The sequence below is a fragment of the Phoca vitulina genome, unplaced genomic scaffold, assembly GCF_004348235.1.
Source record: "Phoca vitulina isolate PV1807 unplaced genomic scaffold, GSC_HSeal_1.0 scaffold18, whole genome shotgun sequence".
Taxonomy (NCBI): domain Eukaryota; kingdom Metazoa; phylum Chordata; class Mammalia; order Carnivora; family Phocidae; genus Phoca; species Phoca vitulina.
The window spans coordinates 15,596,198-15,624,041 of NW_022589721.1; the positions used below are offsets into that span (position 1 = coordinate 15,596,198).

Genomic DNA, 27,844 nt, shown 5'->3' on the forward strand with positions numbered 1-27,844 from the left:
AGTATCTTCAGCCTGTCTCTTCTTCCTGAAAAAAAAAACTGTCAGCTTGGTTTTTATTGGGGGGGGAGGGGAGGGAGGACGGAAGGGGAGGGGCTGGATGGGGAAGCTTTATTAGTGATTGAATTTAGGAAGGAAATCTCAATGGCAGCAAGAAGTTAGCTTTAAAAACGGTTTCCCTGATTATTTTCCAGTTGCATGGTCCTCTAGCCCCCAAACGCTGTCCGTTAAGGCTGTTGTAAATGTTAAAAGTTCCTTTATGAAGCATTTGGCAACCAGGAGGCTTCTAAAAGAAATCAAGGTCTCTAAATCTGAAAGTTATTTAAATATTGTCTGCTTTTCGGATTCAAAGGAGGGAAGAAGGCTGGCCTTTGGTTTCCCTTGCGCCAGGCCCGGGGACCATCAATCTCGCGCTGAGCATCTGTGTGTCCATAAACAAATACAGCGCTTACCATGCAACACATTACTAACGGGGCAGTGGCTGGGCTCAAATCAAACATGATAGCACAAACATGATAGCACAAAAGCAAGACCTTGTTTACAGTGGATTGCACAGTAGGCCTGGGTTTCATTATATATTCTAGAATTCAGTAACAGCTAATTGAGAAAAAGAAAACACTCTGCCAAACTTTAAGTTGCCTTTCTAGAATCCCTTCAGCTTTGTACTCTTGCAAAGATGGCAGGCTTCTGGATTTTTCTACAAGAGTCCCTTGCTTTAGTTTCTGTGCCATACTGAAATGATTTGGAGTTGGGTATTTAGCAAGGCTTATGAAAGATGTTAACCCCATGTAAGAGTCTTCTGCTCTTTGTGTTCAATTTCAAGATGCAGCCTTGCTTTTACAGCAGAAAACTGTACACCAAAAAGGAAAAGCTCAAGGCAAACCCGGGACTGCCTTGCATTGTATGCCAATGGGGTTCCAAATGTTCCCCAAAACCCTGCTTCCGCTTCTCTCTAACCTCCCTGGCCCTTGCCAACTTTAGATTCTGTCTGACATTTGATTGTAGAAACCCAGCTTGAGGATAATGAAGGCTCCCCTTGTGGAAAAAAAATAGACTCAGAAGCTGAACATCATCCACTAATTTTTTTTGACATGCAGCATAGCTGTGCAAGGAAAAAAGCCTTAAGTGTAATAGTCGATCCATAATTGGCTTCTGTACAGCACTTGTTATCAATTATCTAAGAGGATTGAGCTCAGGCATTATTTCCATCAACCATTCTGTCAAGGAGATTTGTCTTCAGGTCGTTGTGCACACGGAACTCATTAAAACACACATATTCACAAGAGCACATGTGCACACACACGTGCATACACACACACACACACACACACACACACACACCATCTAACCACCGTTAAACAGAATTTTACTAAAAGACATCGTGATGAATTAACTCTCAGGGGGTGATACCTTGGGCATCAAATCGACTACAAAATACAATTACCTTTCATACCGAAAACTAAGAAAACCAAAAAAATCTGGAAATGCATACCATAGGTCTAGAAACTCAACTAAGTCACTGGAATGTGGTCCCCAACCTTCTGTAAACACAACCCAATTAAGAAGGTCTACCTGATCTGGAGTTTAAGATTTTGGAATAATGTCACCCATGGTTGGGTCAGTAAACAAGAAAGTGTAGGAAAAAGACTAAAATTAACTTCCAGAATGGTTTATTAATCCAGCCATATGTCAGAGAGAACACTGCCCCCTGGCAGAAAAAAAACCCCAGAACTATAACAAATCTTGGGACAGTCTCAGGCCTTAGTAATCATTCTGTGGTTCTCTAGCTTTATTGGGCATAAGAATCACCCCAGGAGCTTGTTTACAATGTGGATGCTTGCGATCTACTCCCCAAGATTTGGACTCAACAGGTCTAGGGGGCAGGGCGAAGAAACGAGGATTCTAGAGGCCAGACAAGAACTTCACAACAGGTCCTTCTGATGCAAGTAATGTAAGGAGCACATTGAGAGAAACAGAGCATTGGAATAAATTACTCTGAGTTAATTTATTTATGTCCTGCATGTTGAATTGTTTGGTGTCATTCATAATGTAATTTTAATATATTACTAAGAGCATTCACTATTAATTGGACATTAAAGTCGAGATCTCTTAATGCCACACCATGGCTGTTCCTCCATGAGAATCATCTCCAAACTGTAAGCAGCAGAACAGTATTTTATTTACTTTGCTGGTGGTACAAAGCAGCAGTGTGTGTGTTGCCTGATTGCGATACAGTAGCTGCATTTATACTAACTAATGCACAGTCTATCTTTCATGAAATGGTTCTGTGAATCCTTGTTCCCAAGCCCTGATTAAGGTAAGAGGGCTTGAGGTTCGTAGTGAGATTTGAAAGATACATAATTGAAGGTTGTCATTCTTGCCTCCTGCTGTAACTACAGAATTTTCATGAACTGATTCAGACTTTATCTACATCCACTTTCTCGTGATGCAGAATTAACTGCCTAATGGTGTCTTGACTCGACTTAACACTGTTCCCGGAATTCTTCTAAGACTTTCGTGTTAGGCAATTACTGGCCACCTGATTTTTCAGCAGTGTCACTTAGCAGTAAATATAGCATATACACTAAGAAAGTAAGAAAAGAGCAGCCACGTGGATTCTTCCTATTTTAAAACTCTTTGAGCTGAGTCTTGTTTTTTAAAATCTGCTGTGGTTGCCGGCTATTAGAAAATTCAGGAGAAAAACAGGACAGCAGTCTTTGCGAAAGGGGTTTACCAATCTAAATTGAGCAAAAAATTATGGTGGCTAATGGAGGAGCAAGCTGGCTCAATTGCTCCCGCAAGTCAGGACTGCAGATGTGTATAAAGTAGACACCACTTAAGATTCTAAACCACAGATGCAAGGCTTTATGGGTAATCTATGGCCCCAGGAGGTTCTCTGGTGGAGAAATAGCATACATCTATTCAAATGCGAACAGGACTTGTGTTATTCGTTATTACACAATTGAAAGCTGAAATCAACACTGGCACATCTTTCAATTTGCTACAATTTATATAGCAAATCTCTATGCATGACATTAATTCCCAGTGGAATCTAAGTATACGCCCCCCCCAGGAGAACATTCTCTATCCTCTAAGAATAGTCATTCATTGGACAAATATTCATTAGCTCCCACTGTGTGCCAAGCACTGTTCTGGGCACTAGTATTATATGGGGAGCTGAACCAAGCACAGCCCCCTGCCCTCCATAGCAATCAAATAGACACAGAAATAAAAGTAAAATTGTAACTGGCTAAGTGTAGAAATGTAGAGGTAAATGTTGCTGTGAGAGCTTATGATTTTGGACTGATCTCGTCAAGAGGGTCATGGAAGACTTTGTGGAGTATGAGTGGAGCTGAGATGTGCAGGGTAGGTGGGAGTAACGAGGTAAGAGAGAAGATTCTAGACAGAGCGAACAGGATGTGCAAAGTTCTGTGTAGGGTGGAGGCTCAGCACACCCATGATATGGAAAGACAGCTGGTCTGACTAGAGTAGCAAGAGCAAAAATGAGAATGGTGTGCAATGAGCCGAGGGATCAGAGGGGCCAGCTCAGGTGGGACTTCCTCTGTCACGTGGGGTGCTATTGTCTTTGCCCTACAAGCGATGGAAAGCCTTAAAAGGGCTTATGCAGGTGAAAGTTTACTCAGATTTTGAAGGACGAATCTTTGTACAGTGTGGACAGGAAGTGGAGGGAGTCAAGGACAGATATGGTAAATCAGCTGGGAGATGATGGAGTAATCGAGGCGGAAGCTAGTGACCCCCGCACCAAGCAGGTCATGGTGGTGGAGAGGGAGAACACTGGGAGAGTCATGGGAAAGACCCATTAATGAACTGGGTACAAGGATCGAGGGGCAGGAGGGTGTAAAGTGTGACTCCCAAGCTAATGAATTTGGAATTGGATTGTGATGACCAAATACATAGAGTACTCAGTAAAGTCACTCCTTCAGTTTTAATTGGATTATAAAACAGAGGTGGAGATACGTACCCACTTGCTAACACTCTAGAATTAGTTCAAATTAAGGGATATGGCTAATAGCTTTAACACATTTGTTAGTAGTTTTAAAAATCACCGAAGCCAGTTGCTTTAAAGTAACCTTGGGATTTAAATACTGAAAATACACATACTCATAATTGAGGTTTAAAAGGAATTGCTGCCAGGCAATAAGTCTGCTTTGTTGCTAACTCTAGCTTATAATACAACATTTTAAAACATAAAAGTCAGTTTGTCTACTTCTTTTCAGCTACTCTGAGAGCTGCACACTCAATTTCCAGGCGCGTGGATGAAGGACATAACAGTTGGGCAAGAGGGCTCCCCCGCGTGTGCAAGAGCTCGTGCGAGTTTTCACGGGCGCGTCTGCTCTGTACGGAGCTCTGTGTAATGCACAGCACGGATGGGTGGGTATGTGACTGCAGAAAAGACGTCCACCACGGAGCTGAAGGCTCATCCTTCACCTTCCCGTCTCTCACCCTGGCAGGCTGCGAAGCTACTGGCCATTCCACTCGCAGATGAAGAAATGGAAGCTCCAAGAGTAAGTGACATCTTCAAGCAGGTCTCGGAACCAGATCTCTGAAGCCAGCCTTGTCCCCTTCTCACTCTAGCATGACATCCCTCTGTTACACCACACGAGGGCCTCCACTCGACACGTGCAGAACGCAGCCGCCCAGACAACCAGCTCACCTTCCAACTTCACTCCTCATGAAAACCTGCTGCAATCCTTTCGTCTCTTGTTCCTTACCAGACACCATGTCTATAGGGTCTAGTTATTGATTCCAGCTATTACCATTCTTTCTCAGAGCTGGCTGAGCGTTACTAATATCTAAATTGTCTTCCAATGTGAATATTTTAGGAAAAGTTTTCAATTAGCAATAATCGCGCCTCGGATAAACCTCATTGGCTACGATACTGCCACTGCGCAAAGCTCCAATGTGAATATTTTAGATTCTCCCCTCATCTTCATTCTTCGGGACACACATGGGCAGTTTGTCTCACAATGGCTGTAGCTGTTTGCACCCTCTGCCCCCTTCAAACACCTTTTCTTTGAGACCTCTCTCTTTTTTTTTTAATAGGATTTATTTATTTATTTGAGAGAGAGAGCTCGAGGAGAAGGAACAGAGGGAGAGGGAGAGAGAGAATCTCAAGCAGACTCCACGCTGAGGGCAGATTCCAAGGCAGGGGCTCAATCTCAAGACCCTGAGATCACCAAGTGAGCTGAAACCAAGAGTCTGCCGCTTAATGAGCTGTGCCACCCAGGACCCCTGAGGCCTCTCAATTCACTCCCATTCATTGCCCAGAGAGCCCCACATAAAATGCAAATCTGATGATTTTCCTCACCATCTTAAAACCTTCAGTGGCTCCCTACCACAGCCCTTCTCCAAGTATGATCCTTGAGCCAGCAGAATCAGAATCACCTAGAACTTGTTACAAATGCAAATCCTTAGGTCCTACCTCAGATTTACTGAATCAGAAACTCAGGAGGTGGGGTGAGTAGAGCCCCAAATCTGTGTTAACAAACCCACCGGGCAATTCTGCTGCAAATTTGAGAACCACTAACCTAAAGCATAAAATCCAAACTCCTTGGCAAGGCAAATAGGATTCTAAATCCAAAATTAAGTTCTCTGGATTCAGATCCCAGCTCTACTACTGTTTAACTGTGAGACCTTACATTACCCTTTGGCGAACTGCTTCTCCACCCTAAGACTCCGTTTTCTCATCTGTATCCAGCTCATAGGATTCTTAAGAGTATTACATGGAATAATCTGTGTAAATTGCCTAGCTCAATGCCCAGCACAGAAGAATGTTTAGTAAATGGTAAATTTTTTAATTAGAGAAATATTTGCTGTTCCTTGATTAAGTTATGCCCTCTCACACATCCATTCTTTAATATATGTTGCTTTGCCCTAGAATGCCCTTCTCCACCAAATCTCCCTGGCAAACCCCAACACATTCATGAAAATTCAGATCAGGTGTAACTCCTCTGTGAAACCCTCCCTGATTTTGCCTCTCCTATACAGAGCAATGGACTCCTCTGCTCTGCTCCCTTATTGTCTATCAATCCTTTTTTAGGCCTCTTTGTGCCTTGTGATCTCTCTGAATTCAGGGACCAGTGATCCCTGTACTCCACAGAGCTTTGCATCTTTCCTGGGATATAATAGGCAGACAATAAATGTTTGTTGAAGGAAGTACTTGGTATCAAGAAATTTAAATTGGAATTTCAACTGAACTTCAATTCTTGCTCTCTTATTAACTAATACCTGGGTCACTTCAAGCCCATGTTTCTGCATCTATAAAGCAGAATTATTGGGTAAATTTGGTGGTTTGTAACCTTTTTTAAGCATTAAAACCTTATTTTCAAATAAAATCTCAAAACGAATATCAACATCTAAATTTGGAGCTGCTCTACTTTAAGTGGGGGGAGCCTGGATCCTGTCCCACCAGCCACCTCCCCTTCTCCAAGTCCAAGCTAATTTCCACACATCTCCTCGTGCTGCTTCTTAGCTCTGAAGTCCTCCTCTTTCCATGGTGCTCATCCAAATCTCAGTCAACTCATAACCTTTCCCAAGGCTATGGATTATTAACAAAAATAATATGAGTTCTTGTAACACTGGGTTGATATGAAGACCAACTGATAGAATGCATGTTAAGCAAGTAGCTCATTGCTTGAAACATAGAAAACGTACAAATATTAGCCATTATTACATACAGGAGGCTAAAGACCACATCTGTTATCATGTTCTCAGCATTCAGCAAAGAGCTGAGCACCTAACAGGTGCTTAGTTGTGACACAGCTTCTAGGAAAATTCGTTTACTTTTAGAGAGATTATATGTAGATTAAAGTTGGAAATGTTACAAACCAGGCTTGTCACATTCTCTCTGACCTCAAGAGATAACGAGGAGCATTTACTTGGCAAAGGGTGGGGTAACTCTGGAGACAGCCTAAACGCATGAGTTTGAACTACAATGACAAAGACCCTCCATTTGGATTGGAAAGCCCCAAGAATTTGAGCTGCTACTCAAGAAATTTGTTTGAACACAAACCTCAAAGGAAGTTTATGCTACTGGAATGGCATCATCGCATGCTTAGCAGCACATCCACTGTGCGTAGCAATCCATCCATTCTCCTCTTGGAGAGGAAGCAAAACTGCTATTTCTGTGATTCCCCTTGCAAGCAAACAAGAGCCAGTGACATTCAACAAACGAGGAATAGAAGGGAGTTTCCTCTGCCCAAGAAAAGACTTCTGTGAAAACTTACAGCTAACACCATACTTAATGGTGAAAGACTGAATGCTTTCCCCCTAAGATCGGAACAATCTTAGATTGAATCTAGATTGAACAATCTTAGACAAGGATGTCTTCTCTCGCCACCTATTCAACACTGCACTTCTTGCCAGAGCAATTAGGCAAGAAAACAAACAAAAGGCATTCCAATTGGAAAGGAACAAATCTAGCTATCTCTATTCACAAGACAACATGAACTTGCATATAGAAATCTTAATGAGGGGCGCCTGGGTGGCTCAGTCGTTAAGCATCTGCCTTCGGCTCAGCTCATGATCCCAGGGTCCTGGGATTGAGCCCCACATCAGGCTCCCTGCTCGGCAGGAAGCCTGCTTCTCCCTCTCCCATTCCCCCTGCTTGTGTTCCTGCTCTTGCTGTCTCTCTCTGTCAAATAAATAAATAAAATCTTTAAAAAAAAAAAAAGAAAAGAAATCTTAATGAATCTATTTTAAAAACTATTAGAATAAGTAAATTCTGGAAGGTTGCACGATACAAGCTAAATATTTTTTTAAAAACCAGTTGTGTTTCTGTACACTAGCAATGGACAACCTAAAGGGAAATAAAGAAAACAATTGCACTTACAATAGTATCAAAAAGTATAAACTACTATTAATCAATTAAACAAAAGAAGTATTAGATTTGTACACTGAAAACTAGAGAGTGTCATAGTAATACATTACGGAAGACCTAAATAAATGGGAAGACATCCATGTTCATAGATTGGATGACATTATTGTCAAGATGGCAAGAAAGTGGAAAAGGTGGTCCACAGCATGGGAGAAAATACTTGCAAATCATACATCTAATAAGGGCCTAGTACCCAGAATATATAAAGAACTCTTGCAACTCAGCAGTAAAAAAAAATATAACCCACATTTTTTAATTGATTGGCGTAGACATTTCTAGAAAGAAGATATATAAATGGACAATGAGTATATGAAAAGATGTTCAACAGCATTAGTCATTAGGGAAATGCAAATCAAAACAACAATAGAATACCACTTCACACCCACTACAATGGCTAAAATTAAAAACACACAATAACAAGTGTTGGAAAGGATGTGAAAAAAATTGGAACCCTCATATATTATTGATAGGACTGTAAAACAGTGCAGCCTCTTTGGAAAACAGTTTGGCAGTTCCTCAAAATGTTAAACATAGAGTTACCATATGACCCAGCAATTCCACTCCTAGGTATGCCCTAGAGAAATGAAAACATACGCCCACATAAAACCTTGTACACAAATGTTCATAGCAGAATTATCAACTGATGAATAGATAAACTGAATGAAGTATATCAATACAATTAAATATTATTCGGCAACAGAAGGGAGTGAAGTCCCAATACATGTTATAACATGAATCAACTTTGAAAAAATCAAGTGAAGGGGCGCCTGGGTGTCTCAGTTGTTAAGCGTCTGCCTTTGGCTCAGGTCATGATCCCAGGGTCCTGGGATCGAGCCCCCCATCGGGCTCCCTGCTCCGCAGGAAGCCTGCTTCTCCCTCTCCCACTCCCCCTACTTGTGTTCCCTCTCTTGCTTTCTCTCTATCAAATAAATAAATAAAATCTTTAAAAAAAAAGAAAAAATTAAGTGAAAAAAGCCAAACACAAAGGCCACGTATTGTATTATTTCATTTATATGAAACATCTAGAATAGACAAATCCATAAAGAAAGAAAGGAGATTAGTGGTTATCAGGTGATGTGGGAGTGACTGCTTTGGGTATGAAGTTTTGTTTGGGGGTGATGAAAATATTCTAAAATTACATAGTGGTGATGTTTGCACATCTCCATGAGAGTAATAAAAACCACTGAAATGTACAGTTTAAAAGGGTAGGTTTGTATGGTTTATGAATTATATCTCAAAAAATGCTGCTTAAGAAAAGAGAGAGCGCTAGTGAGATTATCCCTGCAGTGAAGCAAATTCCAAAGCATCTGGACCCACAGGAAAGGAACATTAACCCTGACCTTCAGCTCTCAGGTCAGTGCCTTCCAAGCTGTGTACAGAGTCACCTCAGTTACCCTCCAAACCTTTCAATTAACAGGGACTGAAGCATTTGAGTCGTGGTGTGGAACTATTTTAACCAGTCCCTGTGTGTGATGAAACCCTTCACATTCCTAAAAATAGGAGGATCTCTTTCAGAGTATTTTGGGGTCTCTGCCATAGTACTTTAATCAAGTTTCCTGTTTCCTTTTTACTTTAAAATAAAATGAAAACCCAGTTCTCGCCTACAGATCTCAAGGGGCTTGAATCTTAATGGCAACAAACTGTAATCAGGGTTTGTGGGACAGTTGTGGGAATTCAAGAACAATGTCTTAGAACAACATGGATGGGCCTTGAGGACGTTATGCTCAGTGAAATAAGTCAGACAGAAAAGACAAACACGGAATGAACTTACTTAATAGGTGGAATCTAAAAAAAGCTCATAGACCCAGAGGCGGGGGACGAGGAGTGGGCAAAATGGGTGAAGGGGGTCAAAAGGTTACAAACTTCTAGATATAAAATAAATAAGTCATGGGGATGTAATATACAGCATGGGGACGATAATTAATAATACTGTATTGCATATTTGAAAGTCACTAAAAGAGTAGTCTTAAAAGTTCTATTCTCAAGAAAAAGAATTCTGTAGCTATGTTTGCTGACAGATATTAACTAAACTTATTGTGGTGATCATTTTGCAATGCATACCAATATAGAATCATTCTGTTGGACACCTGAAACTATATAACGTTATATGTCAATTACACTTCAATTTAAAAAAATGCCTTGCATTTGAAGAACACTTCTTTAAAAAGACAAGGAAAAAAAAAGCCCTATGAGAAGAACCAAGGCTCGGGTGCCTGGGTGGCTCAGTCGTTAAGCGTCTGCCTTCGGCTCAGGTCATGATCCCAGGGTCCTGGGATCGAGTCCCACGTCGGGCTCCCTCCTCGGCGGGAAGCCTGCTCTCCCTCTCCCACTCCCGCTGCTTGTGTTCCTGCGCTCGCTATCTCTGTCTCTGTCAAATAAATAAATAAAATCTTTAAAAAATTAAAAAAAAAAAAAAGAAGAACCAAGGCTCACTCACTCTTCCTACTTTGTGATCAGGAAAACTGAAATGTTGCTCATAGGCGAGGTCACAGAGCTAAAGTACCTCTGACTGGGAGAGATCATGACAGCTCAGACAGGGTGGAGGGAAAGGGAAAAGCAAGTATGTATGAATGGTACCACACCTGGCATGGACCAGACACTCCATAAGTTGTAGCTAGTAATTTCCTGCTCTTTGCCAGACAACATACTAGAGACATTTATATACATATGTATTGCCTTATTTAACCTTCTTTAAACTTTTCACGGTATTATCGTTGTCAATATATGAGAAAACAAGCTCAAATATATCAGGCAATCTGCCCAAGTTCAAGTACCTATTAAATGGGGGAGTCCTCTTTTCTCCATGATTTCCTAATGAGGATTATAAAACTGTCAAGATCTAAAAGGAATGGGAATGTTAACTATTTGCTGGGAGAAACATGAGTCTATTAAAAGTAGAGAATCTGATAAATGTTTAATAAGTCTTAATACTTGATAATGTCTCCTAATTCAGAACATATCAGAAGCCACAGATTAACTTCTATTCTAGGCTGACCTAGTTCTCACCCAAAAAAAGAATGAGTTGGTAATGAGGAAGTGACTGACCAGAACCGTGGGTGTCATAGCCATGTCATTTCAAGGTTCCTAGGAGATCAGAGAGAAGGCCGGTCATTGTCAGACAATTGCCCTCAACTTTGAGAAACCAGAGTTTTACAATTCGTATAATCTTGATTCAAGGCAGATTTCACGAGCACTCACTACAACATAAGCTAATGGTTATCAAAAGCGTACTCTGTGCTGGGGCTATCATGGATATTGAGATAAAAAGCAGGTTTTAACTGGGAGATGTGGAAGTCAACAGTTTGTTAAGCACACTCTGGTGAGTTCTGTCATAGAGGTATGCAATGGGTATGTGAGAATTGCCTCACTCAATCTCTGTTCCACTCCACTCCCAGGGAGCCCTCTTGTCTTGCAGATTTTTTGTTGGATGCATTATAGATACAATTTATATATTCTTCCAGTTATACTCCTGAGATTGTCTTTCTGCACATGATATTTGAACAACAGAATGGAGACAAGATCCATCTTCCTGCCCCTTTAGCTGTTTCTCTGATAGCAATTTTTGTAAAAGAGAGCTGGGAGTTTTTGTTACCTACAGATTCTATAGAAGTCCATGCTTGACCACAGCTCTCAATGACCTCATTATATCTTGGGTTCCTTTAGTAGACAATTACTGTCCAATCCAGGACAGAAAAGCTCAGCTGAGCCTGGCACAGACTGGACTCCCATCTGGATTGGGTTCACTTTGGATGTCTCATTTCAGTAGGTCACTACAAAACTAGATGGCATTGAGAAAGCATGACTAGGATGATGAGGAGTCCATGTTACCCAACCCACTTATTCATTTGTTTATTTATTCAACAAACTTTTATTGAGCACCTAGTATGCATCAGGCATTAAGGATGCGATATGAATGGAAGAAAGCCTCTACCTCAAGATCCCACACTCTAGTGGGAGAAGAAATGTTAACATAAGGCCAGGTATTTGATAAGTGATGAGGAAAACAAAGCCGAGCAAGAGAACAGCGAGTAAAGGGAGCAGCTATTTTCAATTGGATGGTAATGAAGGTCTCTCTGCAGAGATGACATCTGAACATAAACCCTAGATAAAGTGAGGGAAGAACCAGGTGTCTCCTGGAAGGAATAGCAAGTGGGGAGTCCCTAAGGTAGGAGCAGCCCAGTACATTCAGGAAGGCCAGTATGGGCAGAGTAGAATGGGAGAAAAAATCCCAGATGATCTCAAAGAGGCTATTGGGTGCTGGTTCATGCAGGACCTCACAGGTCACAGTGAAACCTTTCTGTTTCATTTTGGGGGTGATGAGAAGTTACTGGAGGGGGGAGGAATTTTAATCAGGCAGTGGTATGATCTGATTTGTTTCAAAAGGCTCATCCAACTGGTGAATGGATATTTAATGAGCTCCCCAGTGGCCAAGGTTAAAGAGCCTATGCAGCCTGGGTGCTTTGCATGGATGATAGAGGAAGGTGGGTGTGGTTGTCTTTCTCAAATATTCTAAGGGCAATGTAAGACCTATGAGTTTTATTTTGTGTACTCCCTCGGGCAAAACTAGAAGTTGCCGAGAAGCATGTTTCATCTCATATGAGGAACTTTCAAGCAATCAGTGCTGCCAGAGTTCTCTTACAGAAAATGAACTCATGGTTATGATTCATGAACAGACTACTGTTAAGGAATTATGGTAAAGTATGGTAAAGAAAGTCAGAGGAAGATTGGCTACACAACATTTTACGTCCTTTCCAACTGTAGTCTTCTATTATTTAACTCTCTTCTTCAAACTCTCTTAGGGTGGGGTGCCTGGGTAACCTGGTCAGTTAAGCATCCAACTCTTGATTTCAGCTCAGGTCATGATCTTGGGGTTGTGGGATCGAGGCCGGCATGGGGCTCTTTGCTCAGCAGGGAGTCTGCTGGAGATTCTCTCTCCTTCTCCTTCTGTCCCTCCCCCCTCAAATAAATAAATAGATCTTCAAAAAAAACTCTCTTAGGGAGCTGAGTTCTCTCTCTGCAATGACCAGCAAATAACTACTCAAATTAAATTAAATAACCAGAATTCACTTTTATTTTTTCTGAATAAATCAAAAGGAAAGGTAAGGATCCTTATACACACTTCGTTCTTACTATTTCATCTCCTGAAGGAAATGTATATATATAGTTGTAGGTAGGCATATAATTTGCAGGCACAGGGGACGCCTGGGTGGCTCAGTCGTTAAGCGTCTGCCTTCGGCTCAGGTCATGATCCCAGGGTCCTGGGATCGAGTCCCACATCGGGCTCCCTGCTCAGCGGGAAGTCTGCTACTCCCTCTCCCTCTGCTGCTCCCCCTGCTTGTGCCCGCTCTCTCTCTCTCTGACAAATAAATAAATAAAAATCTTTAAAAAAATAATAAAAAAAATAAAAAATAAAAAAAAATAATTTGCAGGCACAGTTTAATTTATGCCAATGAAGGAGAACATTGGTCAGGGCTAGGCTAAGAAAAGGAGAAACACCTTTCACAAAACCATTTGATGGACTTAAGCAAGAGATGAAGCAATCTACTCTGGGTAGATCTAAAAGACAGGCATAAAATGAGCTGACCTTATACCGCCTCTCCTAGCCTTATAGGTCTCTTATAATCCCTTGTAAACAGAGAGCCACTGCAAAGTTGAAATACAATGACCTTAGCTTGCCACTACAGTATTATGCAAGAGAATGCAGACGTTCTGGACCTTACATCGTCCCACTAAACTTCTGTGGCTCTAATGAGAGATGTTATACAACTTGTTAATTACTAAAATCCTTGGCTGTCGGGCTTAGAGTCATAACTCAGATGCTCACTAGCTGTGTGGCCTGAGTTAGGAAACCTCACTAGACCTCTGCTTCCAAATATATAAAACCTCCCTCTCAGTTGTTGTGGGGATTAAATAAAAAGGTCCTGTGGTATCAATTGTTAATAATAACAGCTACCGCCTATTGAGCACATAGAATATGCCAGACATTGCACAGAGATTCTCTCAACAGTCTTGCAAAGTACATATTGGTTTCTCTTTTTGACAGAGGCTCACGGAAGTTTAAGTAATTTGCCCCAGTTCATGCAAATTCATTCAAACTCAGGTCTGCCTATCCAGAGTCTAGCTTCTAAGAACTTCTATTATAGTCCACTATGTTATGATACATTTAGTTTATTACTTTTTTAAAAAAGTCATCCAATCTCACAAGTAGAAGGCAATTGAGGGGTTTTTGTCTTAGTGCCTTTCAGAGTTCAGATACAGGGGCGCCTGGGTGGCTCAGTCGGTTAAGCATCTTGATTTCAGCTCAGGTCATGATCTCAGGGTCATGGGATCAAGCCCCAAGTCGGGCTCTGCGCTCAGCGGGGAGTCTGCTTGAGATTCTCTCTCTCCCTCTCCCCCTCAGCCCCTCCCCCTGCTCTCTCTCTCTCAAATTAATCTTTAAAAAAAAAAAAAAAAGAGTTCATATACAGAACAGACTCTGTAAAGAACAGTTTCTCATTTTGGCACCAACTGCAGGTTGAAGCCATTCTACCAGTGCATTCTTCTTGTGTCTCCTGACTGAGGCAGCTGGTTTTGCATGCCTTCAAGGTTTGGAGCTGGCTGAGCTCAGTCACAGCCTTGTAGCTGATGGCCTCAGGTCACAGAGCACTTTGCGAAAGATGCCGTTTTCTCCTTTTCCCACTCTTCTCTCCCTTCCTGCTGCTGTTTTCCCTTCTTCCTGAGAACTGACAAAAATTCTCTAACTCTTATTTTTGCAGTTAATCTCATGTGACCTTACTATTGACAATGACCCAGTTGTTTTACCCAACGACAACACAGTTGATGAGATGCCAGTGCTAAGGACAAAGATCGCCGCCTGACGGAGCTGGGAGCAAACTTTCTGTATTGGTTCCTCTCACTGCACACAACACATTCTAATCATAATAATGGCACTGAGCACAGTAACCCCTACCAGGAGTCAACCACAGGCCAAACATTTAACATAGGGGTTAGCACACATTCACTCATTCATCCATTTAGGCAGCAAATACTGTTTTAGGCAGAAAAGACACCAACAATTAACAAAAGAACCCAAATGCCCGCTCATGAAGCTTACATTTTGTTGGATGGAAAAGACAAATTATACAAATATGTCAATTAGTGATAAGAGGTATGAGTAAAGAATAAAACAGGGTGGTGGGAACGATGAGAGACGGCAGTTAGCCCTTGAACCACACAAATAAAGCCATTAGGATTATCCTATTTTACAGATGAAGAGGTTGAATAATTTACCAAAAGTCATCCAGGGTTAAAACAAGAATCTGCCATATTCTGATAATGACAATAATAGATATAACAACGATTATAATAATTAACCATCTATGAAGGTAATATCTAATGACCTTATATAATTGCATGAAGTAAAGAATCCTATTTTATGAGTGAAGAACCAAGACTCAGAAAGATGAAATAATTAGCTCACAGCAGGGGAAAGGATTTTCACCCAGTCTGAATGGCTCAAAGTCCCTGATCTTTCCACCACACCCTGGCCCCTCTGTTGTATTTGTTCCGTCCGAAATTCTCAACGAACTGAAAGTTTCTTGAGGACAGGGACTGCATCTCCACCATCTTCTGCAAGTTCTCCTGCATCTGGCACAGAAAGTGTTGAGCCTTCTGCATCTGGACCAGCCGCATTCCCCAGAGAGAAAGATGGCTGCCCACTCTAATATTCAGTCAGACCTTCTCAACCTTGCTTGGCCGCAGGTCCCGGTGTGTAATTAGCATGGCGGGCAATATTACCCTTGAACCCCAGAGTGCCAAGTGACATTCAGAGCTCACGGTGCAGGGGCAAACTGCTTGCATCAGCCCAACCTCTCGGAAATACCTGCATTCCCAGGCGGACTTGCGTCCTGCATTGCTTCATTTGCCTCTTTATTAGACTGCTGTTCGTTTAGGAATGAAAGGAATAAACAAGTGGGTTGCACATGGCCTGCATTTTAATGAGGGCCAATCCTATGGAGTCAAGGGGGCATTGTGATGAGTTTGAAGGGCATGTCGACTTGCGGCATGACGCCAACTCCAGCCGAACAAGGCTTTCCTCAGCACTCATAGCAGTGGTGCTCAGAGCTGTGCTTTGCACTTACACGAACAGTGTGGCTGACCCCTCGTCGATGATCAGACTGGGTGAACGAATGAATGATTTTCCTTCGTATGGTTCAAGTTGCTTTGTGGGGAGTCCAACACAGCTGAATGGAAACATTTTGAGAGCAAGTATGATTCTTTCTTGGTGAAGATTTAGGGAAACGTAGATACTTCTTAGAGTCCAGCTTGAACCTAGGTTCAAACTTCAGTGCTGCCATTTTCTACCTGGATGAGCATGGAAACTAACTCATCAGACTTGTCTGCTCTCGTGAGCCTTCTTCTCAGTTCAGAGAGCCCTCAGCCATGTTGCTTGCTCCCTGGTCTCCCCTCACCTTTTTGTCTTGCAATACCTACCCTAACTCCTGGCATGTGTGCCTCTCCCACTGGACTGTAAACTCCACAATATTAGCGAGTCTGTGCCCCTTCCCTCTTATCTCCAGAGCCTAGCATGGTGCCTGGCATACAGAGACATTTCATTAATATCGGTTGAATAAATTAGCAAAGGAAGAGGATGGTAGAGAAAGAGGAAGGAAATTGTAACCCGAGTGCGGAGGGTTCAGACAGAGGAGAAGAGGGATCAGGTACAGGTCCTGCAGCCTTACTCTCTGTGACACGGTGGCAGGGCTGGCTGGGGCCTCCTCCTCCTGTCCTTCCCCAGCCTGGCCCCCAGAGCCAGAGTTCTCAAGAATTCTCTAGATCCTAGAGGAGTGCTAAGCCTCAACCTTAGAAAAATAATGCCACTTTCTTGTCCCTGTCCCCACACACTCAAGACATGCTGGGGAAATTGCAAACCCCTGCTGCTGATGTCCACACACACTTCTACCTCTTCACTTGAACAAAGCCTCCAGGAGCTTCAGCCGTGTCTTGAGTTACTTCAAAGTGACTAGCCATTCAAGCGCTTGTATACAATGTTGAAAATTTTTCCAGGCTTTTCAAGACTGCCACTCCCATCCCTCTCGGGGAACAACTCTATCCCCTAATTTCCTCAAGAGATCAAGGCTATTCTAATATGCTTAATACGTTCTACATACAAATTTTATTCCTAGTGATTCCAGACACAAAATTTGCTTTGGAGGGTGAGAATACTAGTAAAAACTGGGTTGTTGTTTTTTTTTTTCTTGTTTTTGCCTAAGGATCAAATTATAGATTGAGGTGTTTCTTAGGAAAATTGCTTGTCTTGTGTTATTTAGGAAGGTCATTCTCTGGCAGCCTGACTACATGTTTAGTCAATTTAGAGCCACTGGGAGTGGAAGTTAAGACTATAAATAATCAGGGGTAATAGTAATAAGGGGTTTAGGATCCAGCGAGCACTGGATGAACATCCTGTAACATCTCACAACACGCCTTCCCAAGGCAAATGTGGCCAGCCGAGGACTAAAAGACATGCTCAGACCAAAGACATCTGTCCCAGAGAAGCTGGAAGACCATCTTTCCTAGCTGTTATCCAACAGGCAGGGGCCGCTGTGCTCTGCAGGCTTCCTTGTTGAGGTGTTCTGTCCACCAACCATGGTAGATGCTCCCAACTTGCCCAAATTCTTTTTTAACCCCTAGTTTGAAATAATAGTTATTTGAACTAAAAGTAACAAATGTCCTGTGGACTACACGTCATGTACTCTTCTCATTTCTTCTTAGACATCATCTCATTTGACCTGAGTAACAATCACACCTATAGGTACTATTATCATCTGTAATTTGTGAGGGTAGAGTGGAGGTACAGAGAAATGAAGCGGAAGAGATGGGGCTTACACAGAGCCTGAGCACTTAACTGCAACCCATCCCGTCTGCTTTGTCTTAGAGATGGATGGCATTTAATAAGAAATCACAAATCAGTTTCCCCATCGTTAAGCCCATTTAGGACAAGTGCAATCTACAATCAGCCTTCAGATCAGCTGTAGAAAGAGCGAAAGTTTTGGAATTCAACAGACCTTGTCTAAGAGCTGTGAGAAGCCCCAGTCGCTTCATGCCTAAGGCACTGTCCTCCTAAGAGCTGTGAGACCTTGCTGAGTTATTGAACCTCTTTAGGCCTTCACTTTTTCTCATTCTAAAAAAGAGAATAACAGTAACTCCTTCAAAGGGTGGTTTTGAGCAGGTGCAGGCAAACTTTTTCTATTAAGGGCGAGATCATAAATATCTTCAGTCTTGCAGGCCATGCAGTGATCCCTATCATAACAACTCAATTTGCTGTTGTAGCGTGAAAGCACACACAGGCTCTACAGAAACAAGAGGGGTTGGCTGTGTTCCAATAAAATTTTATTTACAAAACAGGCAGCAACCAGATTTGGCCTAGAGGCTATAATTTGCCAACCTCTGGTTTTGAAGATTACACAAGATAATGTATGTGCTTTGCATGATCCCTAGCATACAACAAGTCATCAAAAAAGATAGTATAATTATGGTTTCAGCATGAGATGACCAGTGCTTTCAAGTTGGGTCAAAAAAATCCCAACCAAAAATCAAGTAAATTTAACATTGTCAGGAAACTCTGAAGCCTTACTTGGGTAATGTATAACTTTCATAGACTTTTTTTGAAATATTGAAAAATTATCAACACTCTACCCCTAATATTACTTTATAGGTAGGGCTGCCGGAGACAATCGTCTTTTAGTATTCTCAATATTGAGGACACATTTACACTAAAGAGGTATTCATTGATTTTTGAAATTGAAATTTAACTGGGGAATCCTGGGGTTTTCTGTTGTTATTGTGGTCTGTTTTGTTTTGCTTGTCTGTTTTTTCCTAAATCCGACAAACTTACCTATGGACCTCTATGATTCCACAATTTGGAAGCCACTGTTTTTGTCCCATAATAAGAATAACCCAACACAAGCAACATTTTGTTCCTTCAGGGAGGAAAAGAATTACATTCCTATGGAATTATCCCCAAGGTTCAAAAACTCATAAGTCCCCTGTGTAGAAGCCATTGAAAAACACTAAGACAACCAGTGCGCTGCACTCACGGGTGCCAAGAACAAGCTTAGGTCACCCAAGGAAAAAGTGCAATAATCTTGCATTTGTTCCTGCTGATTAAAGTCAAGCAGCTTCTGGAAACTGTGAGGCAGCCCTCATGTCACTCTGTTGAATTAATATCTGAGCAGTATTAATGATGGAAAAACCCAATTATATCCAACACGTCCAAAGTTTTGCAATTGGATTTGTCAGCAATCAAACTGTGTACTAAGAAAGCCCAGTTGGTCAGTAAACAAAGCTTCTGAGTGGAGAAGAAATATTCTGCACACATAAACACAGGCGCCTAGATTCCTGATAAATATTTGATAATGAAGATGTAGGAGGGGTAGGTGTCTTCAGGCATCAGATATCTTCCAACAAGTAGGATTATAAAGTCTTACTCAGGGGATTTAGAAAAAAAAAAGAGAGAGAGAGAGGGAAATGTGGCTCAGCATGCCACAACCCATGTCTTTTCAAACTTGAAAGACAAAAGATGGTATTTGACATGCCCACGAAGGTGAAAGTAATAAAGTATTTTGTATTTAGTTTCAAAAGGTCTATGTTTGAGTTTCAGCTCTACCACGTCTAACCTGTGCAACCTTGAATCTCTCTGAACTTCCATTTCCTATCCCTGAAACAGAGATACAAGAATTATCATCTCTTATGCTTTGGTCAGGGTCAAAGGAGGTTGTGAATATGGAAACGCTTTGCTAACTGGGAAGAGCAATACACGGTCATCTATCATTCCTATGAATAAAAGCAGAGTCTCTGGTGACTGAAGAGCAAAATAATGTATTGAGTGTTACCAGCTGAAACCATGCCGGGGAATTAAGCGCTCATGAAATCTGTAATTAATTTAATTACATAACAAAGTATCACATACTGAATGGCTTGAGTAACAGAAATTTATTGACTCACAGTGCTGGAGGCTGGAAGTCCAAAATCAAGGTGTCGGCAGGGTTGGTTCCCTCTGAGGGCTATGAGGGAGGGATCTGTTCCAGGACTCTCTTCTTGGCTTTGTAGATGGCCATATTCTCCCTGTGTTTCTTCCCATCCTCTTATATGTGTATCTCTGTGTCAAATTTCCCCTTTATATAAGGACACCAGTCCTATTGGATTAGGACTCACCCTGATGACCTCACTTTACTTTGATTACCTCTGTGAAGACCCTGCGATGGTTAGTTTTATGTGCCAATTTGATTGGGCTAAGGGATGACCCAATAGTTGGTAAAACATTTCTGGGTATGTCTATGAGGGTGTTTCTGGAAGAGAGTAGCATTTGAGCAGGTCGAGTAAGGATCACCCTCACCAATGCATCATTCAATCCACTGAGGTCCTGAACAAAAAGGTGGAGGAAGGGCAAATTTGCCCTTTTTGCTTAAGCTGGGACATCCATCTTCTTCTGCCCTTATACATCTATGCTCCTGATTCTCACACTTTGGACTTAGACTGACACCATCAGCCTCCCATTCTTTGGATTCAAACTTAATTACACCACCAGTTTTCCTGATTCTCCAGCTTACAGACAACAGATCTTGGGACTTCTTGGCCTCCATAATCATGTGAGCCAATTCTTACCTCCAAATAAGGTCACACTCTGAGATATTAGGGGTTAGGACTTTAACTGGGAGGTGAGGGAGAGGCACAATTCAACCCATCCCAACATCTTTCATTTATTTTGTTAAGAAGTCACCAAACTGATTCACAGTGTTTCCTAATCAAGGCCCTGCTTCTCAGATGAAAACATTTCACTCTACAAAGGATACCTACCTGTTTGCTGAGTGTCTAAGATGATAAATTATTTACTTCAGAATAAGGATCTAAAGCCATGGCCATATACCTTCTTTAAACAACAAAACATTAGGTAGTGTCCTTTTTAGAGAATTATGTTTATCCTGTAACATACTTGTCATCATTTTTCCTTATACTTAGCTTGGGAATAAAAATTTGTCACACTGATACAGAGATGCTGAAGTTTTTAGATTTCAAACTCAATTCTTTAAGAAATACATTTATTGGCTATCTCTCACTTCTGCATCAAGCTTACTGACTGTTGACACATTTCCAAATCAGATGCTTTCAATAAATTAAAAAAAAAAAAGCTGGTAAGTATATACACACATATAAATAAAAATCTTATATATTATACATCTATATAACATGGAATAGGTGCGAAGTTTTTAAAACTAAAATTAGGGGCACCTGGGTGGTTCCCTTGGTTAAGTGTTTGACTCTTGATTTTGGCTCAGGTCATGATCTCAAGGTCGTGATCTTAGGTTCATGAGATCAAGTCCCATGTCAGGCCCCACACTCAGTGGGGAGTCTGCTGGAGATTCTCTCTCTCCTTCTCCCTCTGCCCCTCCCCCTGTACTTGTGCTTTCTCTCTCTAAAATAAATAAATCTTTAAAAAAAATTAAAAATTAAAAAATAAAAGTAAAATTAAACTTTTTTTAAATTCTTACCTTCTTAGCAACTCAGTATCCTTATTTTTAGTCATAAACGGTCTTGTCATTTTAGAAATTATAAATGTCCCATATAGAACAGATAATGGGTACATGGGCATCTGTCTCAGGAGGTAATCATAACATTATTTGTACCATCAAAAAAGCAGAAATAGCCTGATGTCCACCAAGAGGATTTTGTTAAAGAAATCATGAGACAGCAGAATGGAACACAATGCACCCACTGAAAATCATGTTTTTGAAAAATATATAATGTCATGGGGTAATACTCTTGGTATGTTGTTAAGTGAAAAACAGGTTACAGAAGGATTTGCATGACTGATTTTAAGACTACATGCACATAAAATGGATATTCACCCATGTGCTAATATGTTTATCTCCAGGCACTGAGAATGTAGACAATTTTTTGTTTCTTCTGGGTACTTTCCTTATTTAACTTTTTCCTACAAAACGCATGCATCCCTTATAAAATGAAAATATGACTTTTTTTTTAATAAACGGAAATTTCCTTCTGAAAGGTTCTTGCCTTAGACCGAGCACCATTCATACCACAGGGTTACTGTATGTTTCATAGATGTTAGGACTGGACCTCTTGGGGATAATAGAAGGAACCCAAATAAGTATAAAAATAATTATGTACTCAACATTATAATGCAGCCTAGGAAGTTAAAGGAAGCCTTGATGAAGGACTTAGCATTTGATTTAGGTCAGACCTTGATGAAAAAGTATCTTCTCAATGAGGTAAATAGGGTGGACAGAGGAGGGGTGTTCCTGACATAGGAAAGGGCAAAAGTAAACAAACATGCAGCAACAGGCCGAGTCTCCTCTGAAAGTAACAAATAGTTCAGTATGCTTCGTTCCTAGGGTTTCTAACAGGATGCCAAGGGAACAAGGCAGGAATATTAAGTCAGGGAGATGAATGCTCAGAAAATTTATTGTTCAAACTAAGACCCTTCAACAGTGAATGTGGGAATTCTCAAGAGCTACCAGGAGATCGCAGGCCGGCACTAGGACTGCTCAAGGAAACTAGGACCTATGGGAGCCCTACAAAGGCCCGGATCACACCAGCCCTTAAATGCTAGGCTGAGATATTGGAACTTCACACACAGAATCCTGGAATCTCAGAGTTGAAAGGAAATATCAGTGCCCACCCAGCCTGGCCACCTCTCTTCCTGCCTCTCCAACTCTTCCAAGAATAGTTACCAAGTGTTTGTCTTTGTTCAAATTTTTTATCAGGAACACCCCTCCTCTGTCCTCTTGTTCAAATATCTCTGTGACAAAATGCTCATTGCCTTGGAAGAGCTCAGTTAGAAAGAAAATTCTGCCTTGTATTGAGCTGAAATTTATCTCCCTGTATCTCCCACCCAGCTAAAGCCCAGCTCTGCCATCTCAGAGAGACAAGTACAATGCTAATCTCCCTTCCACATGAGAGTGAAAGATGGAAAGACAGACATCAGAACCCTCTAAGTCTTCCCCTTGGCCAGGAGAGGTCCTGCAGCCACCTTCCTATAGCATTCCCGCAGGTGATCACTATTTGCTTTATATCTCCTCATGAGCTTCTGAATTGTTCCACTCTTGTCCTCTTCCTCTACCGTGGGGGTTGGGGCCACCATCCTCTCTTGTTTATGTTACCACCACACCTCCCTTTCATCAACCACCCCTCCAGCCAGAATGATCTTTCCAAAACTTAAAACTGATTGGGACCGTGCCCTACTCATAGTGTTAATGATTCCCTCCTAGCGATCGATTACAGCTCCGCCACACGAAAAATCTAGCCCCTACCACCACTCTATCTCTTCTCTCTCATCCCCTCATCTCTCTGCTCCCCCTGTTTCAGTTCGGCCTACTGAAGGCACTGTCACCTACGTTTGGAACTCTTTTCCCTCCACCACCTGCACCTTGAGAACCCTGACTCAGCCTTTGGGTCTCCGTTTAAACATCACTTCCTCTAAAAAGTCTACCCTGGTCCAACTAAGTCTGGATTAAGTATCCCTTGTTAGGTGGTTCCACAGGGACCTAAGCTTCCCCTATTAAAGCAAGTATAACATTGGATTTAAATCAGCTGCTTATTCTTCTAGTACCTTTGCTATGTTGTGAATTCCACGAAAGCAAGTCTATCTTTCTTAATACCATTATCATCAGCATCTGGCACAATGATTGGTACATAATATATGCTTTAAAAAATGCTAATGGATTAATATTTATCACCCAGAACTAGATACAATTGTTCTGATATGGTCTGCACAAAGCAGAGGAGAATGACTGTCACCTCCCGTGTTCTATATTCTATACCTTTTAAAACAAAACCTAACATTATTTTAGAGGATACATCTCACTATTGATTTTATTGTCAGTTTAAACTCCTAAACCTTAATTGTATGAAGCCATGACTTTTATCTTAAACATTCCCTCTCTGTCACTTCCTGCCCCCTGCCTCTCTGCCCCTCCTCTCTTCCCCTCTTTCTCCCTCTTCCTCTTTCTCTATTTCTCACTCCCCCACCTCTCTCCCTCTCACACAGATACACCCAATGCTTTGCAATTGACTTTTATATACCATGCACAATACATTTTATATCTATTTCTGCATACTTCCCCACAAGACTACAACTGATTAATAGCTTTTGGACCCTTAATCCTTATGCCTTTTTTCTAAGCAAATGTGATCAATGTATTATGCCTTCATGGATGTCAATGATAGTGAATAAAAGAGGGTTAAGGACAAAGCCCAGAGCATTCTACCAAAGACATCCACCTGTTAATCCAATAGCCTTTAACAATCACATTCAACTAGGTGGTAATTTATCCCACATTCATTCTCCTAATCCAGAAGAATATCGTAAGATCTGGGCCCTTCCTGAAATCAAGGTTTTGAAATGATCAGTGATAAGTAGGCATAACCATGTTCCAGGTGCTTTATTTTAGTTAAAATTTCCAACACCTATTACCCCTTTTTAATACATAATACAACCATGATTCAGAGAGAAAGTCACACAACTAGTGAGTGCCAGGGCAGGAATGTGAGCCCAGGTCCTGTGACTCCAGGTTCAATACCACACATTACACTGGGATCCTCTCAAAAGAGAAAATATGCTTAATTGGATGTATGCTGGCTCCTACTAATCACCACCTACCCTCCCAAATATCCGTCGAATGAATTAATCCTTTGACTAGAGATTTTTTTTTTTTTTAACCTTTGACTAGAGATTCTTAACCTGAGGTTCATGTCAACTCAAAGGAATCCAAGAGTGGACTTGTATGAACTTCCTGAAAGTTTACAGAAAGTGCCCTGTGCTGCATCTTGTCCATTTTTGCTGAGAAGAGTAATGTCCATCCAGATCTCAAAAGAACCACGGCCCCACACCAGAACAACTTGCAGTTTCAATAACTCTCTATAGAACCTAATCGTCACTCACCTCCATCTAGAGTTTCAGACGCACAAACTTCTCTCTTTGGAAAAACCAAAGCTGCATTTTCTCCCCTCTAGTCTCCCAAACCTCTACCACACTCAAGCCAGCCTTAGAGATCTCATCTGCTGGTCCCTTCTGAGGCCTTGTAGACCTGGCATCAGAAGATACCAGCTTGTGTCTTTGGTAGCAGCTTATCAAAAGGCTCTCTTAGAAGCCCACCTATCTTCCCTATGGCCCTCTTCCCATGCCGGGTTCCAGCTGGAAAGGAGTCCTTCGCCTTCACAAAGCCAAAGCAAACCTGCAAAAGGCTTTTCCTGCAGCTCTTCCCGATCTTGAACAAGGTGAGGATAGATGCAGGGAGTAATCAGAGAAACTCATGAGTTGAAATGTGGATTGGAGAGTGAGCTGGGACACTTGGGGGATTATCTCAAGTACCCAGAAAGTCTAAACCCTTCCTTTGTTAAAAAGGTGAAGACCATGCCTTTTCCTGAGAATGACCTTCGCTCGTCATCCTTTACCATACTGTATTTATAGATTGTATCTCTCTCACCCTATTCAATGCCCGAACATAATAGTCACTGACAAGAACTGCACAAGAATTTGAACAAACTCACTGAGCATCCCAGTTGGGTCCAGGTTATAGGTTCTAAGGATGCTAAGACAAAAAGGGCTGATCCCTGCCCTTGAGGAATTCCCAGGCTAGTAGGAGACAAATAAATAGTTAGTGCAAGAAGGACTGATAAATGCTCTGACAGAAGGAAGAAAGTAAGCTCTGGAAGACTATGGGATGGCCACCTAGCCCATTCTGGAGGATGGGGAGCAGATGGTCTGGGTAGTTTCCAAGAGAAAGTAGCTCTCAGCTGAGTCTTCAAGGAAAAATATAGACACAGACCCAAGACAAGGGCAAGGAGGAAAGTCATGTTTCGTAAATAGTTTAATATGCCTAAATTTGCAAGCAATGTGCATAAAATGTGGAGAGGAAGTAAAGGATAAGAGATGAGATTGCAAAGCAGGGTAAAAGGCAAGTCATGGAGAACCTGTGCGCACTAACTCAACAGGAAAAAAAGAGGAATCTACTGAAGACTTTTCAAAAAGGATCTGTATGATGATATTTACATTTTAGAAAGATCATTGGACATAGTGTGTTGGGTGACAAGACAGGGGGCGTGGGATGGGTAGGACTGGCCTACGAGTGGGAAATTGTGACTCGAATAGAATGTGGGGAGGTACTGACTTCAACTAAGACGGTGGCGGAGTAGATGGAGATGCAGGGATGCATGTGAATTGTGTGAAGCTAGTAGAAGCAAGACTTGGTGCAGTACTCGGTGACCGATCAGGTGTGAATGAAAGAGAGGAAGTCGCTTAGGATGATGCTGCTGGGTCTGGTTCGGACCCCGGGCAGGCCATTTGAGTCGTGGCGAATGGAAGAGGAGGAGCAGGCCCAGGAGGAGGAGGGAGAAGATAAATTCAGTTTCCAACATGTTGATCTTAAGGTGCTCCCGGGGACGTCGAAGTGGAGATGTTCCATATATAAAGGTTGGTATTTAGGAGAAAGATCGGAATAAGCCGGAGATTTGTATGAACTGGTTGCAGCCTTGGGAGCGGATGAGAGTTCCCAGGGGATGGAAAGGGAAGTGAATCAAGGATTCTCAGGATGCACCAACACTGCTGAAGGAAGACCTTTAAAGGCCTTAAATCGGCACTGAGAAAGTCAGAGGGAATCCAGGACCAAGTCAGGAGATAGAGAGGGGGACGACCAACGGTTCAAAATGACACAGAGAAGCCCGGAGAAAACTGAACTTGCTCTAGGGTTCAGAGAGGTCTTTGGTGGCCCTGAGAAAGCTTTGCCTTCAGAAGCCAGGGTAGATGCCAGCTGAAGGGGTGCGAAGCAGTCACCAGGTGGTGAGGGAGTGGAGACAGCCCGTGTCACCCACTCTCAAGAAGTTTGGTGGGTAAGGTGGAGGACAAAATGGAGATGGGGAAGAGCAGAAGCTCCATTAACATCTAAGGAACTGAAGTGTGGAGAACCTCCTAGCCTCCGTGGAACTGAGCGTGAGATAAATACGTCAACAAATACCACCACCGGCTTCCCTCTCCGTCCTGCTGAGCGCTAGAAAGGCTTTTGTTTTCATTCCCTTTATCAGGGAGAAATGGCTCTGGGCTTAACCTGTTAAAATGAAACCAGAGTGTGTGGCAGGGCAGCAATGGAAACCCTTTGACCCACCGCTCGCGCCTGCACACCGGCTGTGCCCACTGCCCCTTCCGATCCTCCCCACCTGCTCTGTTTGCCCTGGGAGATGTCCAAGTCCAGATCAAAAGCACCCTTACTCAGGGCAGATCCCAGGCTGCCTCAACTCTTACCCCAAATTAGCCAGATCCATTTGAAAGACTCGTTCAAATAGTTAAGTACAAAGGGCCGAGAGAGACTGGCTTGCCCGGCTGTGTGCACGCCAATCAAATCTTTCCTTTGTGGAGCCCGGGAGGGGACCCGGCCCGTGCGGAAGGGGCTCCCTCCGTCTGCGAGATGATTCTCTTTCCTTTGGACACAAGTGTAGGATCCCAGAGAACATTACTGAAACAGATGGCTTTAAAAATCCCCATCCTTCCTGCAAAGCCCTTGTGCAACAGGTAATAAACAAAACGCGGAGCCGCCCGCGGCCCCGGGAGGAGACGGCTCGCAGCACCCGGAGCCGGGCCGTGCCGCGGCGAGCTCCCACTGGGCACGGGTTCGAGCCCGTGGGTGAACGGAGACTCGCCCACGACCCCTCTCCGCAAGTTCCACCGGCTCGTTTTCCAGAAACGAGAGACACAGTATTTACAAACCCAAACATTCCCTGGCAACGAAAACTCGAAACGAGTTAAGCTCTGCATCTTGCGCGCCTGGAAATTGCTCCAGCTGAGTGCACGGGAACGCAGCCCAACAGAGACGGTTTTCCGGCAAATCTGGAGGCCCTTTGCAAGGTTTCCCGGGCAGACGAAACGGCAGCTCGGACTCGGGAGCCCCAGCAATGGAGGAC

General features: G+C 42.4%; 1 protein-coding gene and 1 pseudogene across 6 annotated transcripts in view; both read right to left on the bottom strand.

The window, feature by feature from the left end:
* The window catches only part of ENPP2 (ectonucleotide pyrophosphatase/phosphodiesterase 2), a 110,542-nt gene that overhangs the window by 81,206 nt on the left and 1,492 nt on the right, over window positions 1-27,844 (bottom strand). Inside the window, exon 1 of one of the 6 annotated variants that reach the window (XM_032416125.1) lies at window positions 15,756-17,043. The exons of the other annotated variants lie outside the window; for them this stretch is intronic. Within the exon in view, the coding sequence (XP_032272016.1) occupies window positions 15,756-15,794 (39 nt within the window). The 5' untranslated portion in view covers window positions 15,795-17,043. Of the gene's footprint in view, window positions 1-15,755; window positions 17,044-27,844 lie in introns of those variants that run through there. 6 annotated transcript variants of the gene reach the window in all.
* LOC116639622 lies at window positions 4,751-4,915 on the bottom strand (annotated as a pseudogene).